This window comes from Eucyclogobius newberryi, unplaced genomic scaffold (genome assembly GCF_026437365.1).
Source record: "Eucyclogobius newberryi isolate DKJ021-1_F unplaced genomic scaffold, fEucNew1.0.hap1 SCAF_8, whole genome shotgun sequence".
Classification (NCBI taxonomy): Eukaryota; Metazoa; Chordata; class Actinopteri; order Gobiiformes; family Gobiidae; genus Eucyclogobius; species Eucyclogobius newberryi.
Genome location: NW_027316500.1, coordinates 20,136,002 through 20,142,001, shown reverse-complemented (window position 1 = coordinate 20,142,001; position 6,000 = coordinate 20,136,002). Strand labels below are relative to the sequence as shown.

At 37.1% G+C, this 6,000-nt stretch overlaps 1 protein-coding gene across 1 annotated transcript in view; it reads right to left on the bottom strand.

The window, feature by feature from the left end:
- fbxw4 (F-box and WD repeat domain containing 4) overlaps positions 1-3,327 on the bottom strand; it is a 32,482-nt gene extending 29,155 nt beyond the window's left edge. The window contains exons 1-3 of the mRNA XM_072436963.1: positions 3,031-3,327; positions 2,074-2,169; positions 1,300-1,485 (exon numbers count right to left, since the gene is read on the bottom strand). Coding sequence (XP_072293064.1) covers positions 1,300-1,485; positions 2,074-2,169; positions 3,031-3,215 — 467 coding nt within the window. The 5' untranslated portion in view covers positions 3,216-3,327. The remainder of the gene's footprint in view (positions 1-1,299; positions 1,486-2,073; positions 2,170-3,030) is intronic.
- Between the last annotated feature and the right edge of the window lie 2,673 nt (positions 3,328-6,000).

Genomic DNA, 6,000 nt, shown 5'->3' with positions numbered 1-6,000 from the left:
CTCGCTTTGTGCATCTGTTCTGCCAATTCAGAATTGTATTATTAGAATCGACAAGACCTCTAAAAAATATTATTTCTTTCCCTTTGAGTGTCATGGATTAGGTTGTTGTGTATCAAAGAAAATCTAAGAATATTTTACAGTTTCCTTAAACAGAATAAACCGTTGTTGGTTTGATATGTCCACAATGCTCATTTGTGATGTAATTTCTTTTGTGAAGTGTTAGAGTCTTCGCTCACCATCACTAGATCACACAGGATTATTTAAATTTGTGCTTGTGACATGACAAAATGTCGATTCCTAACCTATGGTAGAAAGAACACCCTGAAGCATTAGATTACAAATATAATTTAATTTAATCATGTGCATCATCAGTAAGACTGTAAAGACACGCCGTGCTGATCTATTAGTTGACTAAAAAGGGGACTTTGTAAATGTTCGGCATATCCTTCAATGTTCCAAAGCCCTAACCTTAACCTGATTGTAAAATAATATATTGTCAAAAAGAAACATTTGCTAAGAACATTTTTAAAGCTCACCTTTCCAAACGATTACACATGTCTTCTTAAGCCAAACAGCACTCACAGGACTACACGGTAATTCATGCAATTATTAATGTGGAAAAGTACTACAAAACTGTATGTGTATGCAAAAAGACAATTAAACGTGCTTAATTATACTTAGTACTTATAATTTAAACAAAAATATTAGTCAAACAATACAAAGTTTGTTTCTACTAAGACACCATTGAACGATTAATCAACAAAACGACTAAAAATAGACAACTCTAATTATCAGGATTGTTAGCCGATTAGAACCTTTTGAACCACAACAGAATCAAGTAAAAGTGAATGTAATGTTCTGAGCTTGAGGAATAGGATACGCCCATCTCTACATTAAAAATAATAAACAGAGACAAATAGACATTTAGGGAAAAAATATATCTGTGTGCTTCTGTGCAGTATTTGTAACCTTCTTAAACCTCTGGTTCGAAGGTATTTTGGTTTCCACAGTTTTAATCAAATTATACATTAAGACAATACTAAATACAATACTAAAAAGTGATGGTGAAGAGTCAAAATAACAGATGTTATTTTGTTCTGTGATAATAATTGTAAAGCCCTACGGTAAAAATCCTGTAAAAGTACAAAAAAGAGAGGAAAAGAGGAGAAAAACAAATGTTCATACTTTTAAAACAAGCACATTCAGATGTTTTCTAAATGGCATTTCCAAGTGATGACCTGGGCCTGCTGTGAGGTATACAGTCAATTGTTTATGCACACACAAAACCTTTTTACGTACCTTCCACTGCTGATTAAATAGTAGTTGTTAAGAACAAAGCGACACACGTCGCCATTGTGACCAGAATAGATTTGTAACGGCTGACTCCGAATCTTCTTGCCATTTTGGTGCAAACTGTGAGCTCGGATCTCTGCAGCTTGGGACAAAAAAAGTATATTCCCATCCATCTGCAGCCATGGCAAAAGGCTGAGGGCCAGAAAGAGAACTAAATTACATTATGAAGGAAATATGTCGGTGTAATCCCTCATTCGTCCAGGCGTGTTCCATAGTAGAAAAAGCTTCAGTTGTAGTCATCTGGACTCAGTTTGAAGAAATAGACGTTTCGTTTGACAATGACTCTTGGATGAGAGTCGAAACGTCTATTTTTTCAAACTGAGTCCAGATGACTACAACTGAAGCTTTTTCTACTATTATGAAGGAAACCACACACCTCTGCAGTTCTTGAATGTAGATTTTAAACTTTATATAGCCAGCATCCATGTAACTACTACACTCCTCACTCTTGTTACTTTTTACCATCAAAGTGTAGGCAATTTGATCCGAATGTGGTGAAAATATATGGATTTTACTTGCACTTGTTGGGTTACCATCAAATGAAATGCTGGAATGGAACCAAACAAAACACAACTACAGGTATGGACCTTTAAAAGCCTTAACCCAGTTCATGTTAATTTATTATTTGCTTGCGTAGTTCAACTACAACATCCTTGCACCTCAACCAACAGGGGAAACTGAAACCATTGACTGTAGCAAATAGGAATTCAAGACACTTACTTTTTTCTCCATCTGATGAGGATGTTCTTGGTGCAGAGCCCATTGGACCAGTTCTGAGCAGTCCTCACTCGATCCTTAAGAGGGATTTTGGGGTATCTGTAATAGGGAAAGCACAATGATGTTTAAAGTGCCTCTGACAGCTCGGACAACTCGAACTAAAACGCAATTAAGATAAATATATATTGAATTTTTCTAAAAATTATGAACATGTTATCCCAGAATAGCACATTTTTTATGTTTAGAATTTCACTTCCTGTTTGTAATTGATGACATCACACTAGCAGATTACCCAAAACACTGGACACAAACTCATCTAATGTAAAAAATGTTTTTATTAGTCAAAAATATATGAGAGTGACTTTATGTTGTTGAATTAATGTTTAAAGATGGTCAAAAAAGTAGTTTCTTTGTCTAAATTCTGCATAAACTTTGACTGGAATGAGTGTCCCTGGTGTGATGTCACTTCCTGTCATTTTCTACAGATTTTTCAACGTTTTCTCCACAAATACCTACTCGATTGGTGTAAAACTATAATTTATATGTACAACAGTTATAAAGACACCAAAAAAGTCAAAATTAGAACATTGTAAAAGCCTGTCATACGCCCTTTAAAGTGGAACTAGAGAAGCGATAAATCCCAACAGAGCCTTTGGTCTGGTAGGGAGGTATTGTACTGAAAAACTTACAAAATAAGTACGATTCATGCTCATTTATTTATTAACTTTGCACACAGATAGCTAGACTGTTGGCGCAGTGTATATCGTTTTATTTTATTTATTTTGGATCCCCATTAGTTATTAGTGCAGCAACTATTCTTTCACTTATAGGAGCATTCAAACCATTGAGTATTCAGACAGACAGACATGAAGCTCTGAGGACATTCATGTGGAGAAGCCTCGTCCATAACCTGCTCACGCGCTAGCACATGCCACATGTAGAAGCTACAACAAAACTCACTGATCTGATCCATCATGACGAAGCCCGGTGTTGAGGAACTCTTTGGCGACATTCCTCCACACATTGTCACGGTTTACAAAACTGTAGATCGCTTTAGAAACTTGCAAGAAGCGGCTGAGGTCTCTGTGGTCTAAGTAAGCCAGGATGTGGTAGAGGACGTCTTCTGGCAGCTGAGACAGGAGCATGGCGACCCTCCGCCGCCGTCCACAACCACGCCAGGTGCGCTCGGCGGTGGCTCATTTTAGCAAGCTGTTCATAAGTACGAACTTTTCATGGTTTCATCGTGTCGCGCTCATGGAAGTGCATTATGTCTGCGGTCACGGTGCAGGAAGGGAGCACAGGAAGCTGCTGCCGCTCGCGCTACGACGTACAGAACGTAATGACGTACGTGATCCCCTCTTTCTATTTATATTTATTGTTACGAACTAGACTATTCTAGCCTGTGCTTTAAAGTGTTCATGCTGTGGTTAGTATTCTCACGGTAAGAGTGTTGCCTCTGCAGGTCAACTGAGAACGTGAACCTCGATGCAGTGGCGTAACTTAGTCATAAAGGGCCCAGTGCACAGGCCCCAACATCATGACTCACGCACACACGCGCGCGCACACAGCCACACGCACACAGTCACTACTAAAAGACAACAGAGTGTGGGCCTAAATTAAATACAATTGGGTTATGTCCGTTTCTTGCAGGCTTGTAATAAGCTGTGGATAATATAATGTTCTCTTTCTCTCAGTGAGTACAAATTAAGTACACTTAACCGAGAATATTTGGTGATAAAGACAAAACAATTGGAATGGATTTCAATCTCTGCCTAATTGTGGCATCCTGGCTCCTCTTTATGTTTTTTTATTTATTATAATTTATTACACTTTTTAATGTATGACACAACAACAAGATCAAGTCATTCAAGATTAAGCTATTGTCCGTGTTCAACTGTGTCTGTGCCCTATTCAGGCTGGTGATATGAGTCTTTAAACTGCCCACAATTCGTAGCCTATTATTAAAAGTGAATATGTGTCAGAAAGCATTGAGTAAAAGCTACTAAAACAAGGCATGACAACCAAAAGTTGATTGACCTTGTGACATTTAATGAGATACTTACACTTAAGCCTGAGCAGCATCAGTCTGCACTCTTCCCATTCTGAACTGACCCCGGCTCGCCGCTCCTGGACCCCCACCGCTCTTTGATCAGTTGAGCACAGCAAACACAATGCCAATATGCAGATAGTTTTTTCTTTTTTCTTCATTGAAGACCACTCACTTGTTCAGCGCATGCACTCTCAAAGAGCTGTGTCCCTACTATAAGAATGTTAACAAAAAAAAGATGGTTGGTTGAAAAGAAAAAGAGGCCTGACGAGGAGGCTACCATGTAAAGCTCTGATGCTCTTTTTATTCTTGCAATAAGGAGATTGTGACCTGCACATGTATAGTCCTACAGTAATCAGGTGCATCCTCAATGAAACCATACAATAAAACATTGTTTTACTCACAGCAATGTTGGCTTGTTGTTTTGTTTATTATAATTAGAATGCCACTTGCAGCAGATTATATAGAAATAGATCAATGTTTTTTTAATCTTTTTGAGTCAAATAAAAGAAAATATGTTACAGCACCTCAACCCCTAAAAAATAAAGAATGACACAGAAGGAACTAGTGCATATAATGTCTGTGCCACTGTGTTTTCTTCTTTGTTTTCGTCATGGTGGTTATTTTTGGGTTCTTTTCTGTTTCAATACACTCACGACAGATGAATGTGTTAACGACTGTGTCATCAGGTAACAGATTTTTTTTCAGATTCCTGATTCTCCTATTTTTAACTAGTTTTGAGAATTTAATGGTCAAATTAGGAAGGCTTTCAAATACAATTTATCAAATAAGAGTTTTGAGATGCCCCTCTAGTTTACATTTATTCACCCCGATTATTGAAAAAAATGGTTTAGCTTCTTCCGCCGTGAAGCCACTAGGGGGCCCCAAAGCTGAATGTTCTCTCCTTGTCAAGGAGAAGCTTAATAAAGAGGAGTTTTTGACTTCAAAAATAAAATGTGTTTAGTTTTCCCCCTGAATGTGTGTTTATTCCATTGTGAGCCCAAATTGGATATAGGGAGCAGGAAAGTTTTTAAATCCTGCCCTTAGCTTTGATGATTTGCACAATATACGCAATGTACCACTTCATGTGGTTCTGAAAATGGCAGAACCAATGGGTGAAAATAAAGGCTTTAGTATTTGTCTATGGACCATGTGCAAAGTTTGGCCCACTCATTATAATGTGTTGTGACTCTTTGAGTTTGGTGGCCTTAATATCACTTTATGTTTTCTTTAGCATCTAAGATTTTAAATAATAAAGAAAAGACTATGCATCCATTTGATCATCATTTTCCTCTCACAAAGTAGGTGACAGCATCATGCTGATTTGTACTCAGTTACATTTACTTGAGTATATTTTTCATAAAAATGTTTACTTACTCTGAGTAATTTTGTGACCCTTTACTTTTACTCCTACGTGAGTAATATTTTTAATAGTGTAACAGTACTCCTAAATAAAAGTGTACGTATGCTAGAAGTGGCAAAAATATTTATGTTAACAATATAAAATAATTTGAACATTTATTGCACTACTTATTCTGATTAATTGTTTCTCTTATTTTAGGAATTTCCTCGACAACTACTGGTACTTTTAACTTGAATACTTGATTATCATTTAGAAGTAACTTTGCTAGTAACATTTTTGGCCACTCTACCCACCTCTGACATCATAGGCTTATATCATACTACTTGCGATTCATTGCACGCTCCAAACGTTCATATATTTGGGAAAATGATTAGACTTTTTGTGCAGAGCAGGGACTGCTGCTTATTGTCTGTTTATACACATTTACATGGATCTGAGTTAGACCACTGCAGTGGTAATGCTACATGTAGTGATGTGTAGGGTTAGTTTGTGATATTGAAAAAAATGTTTGACATTGTTG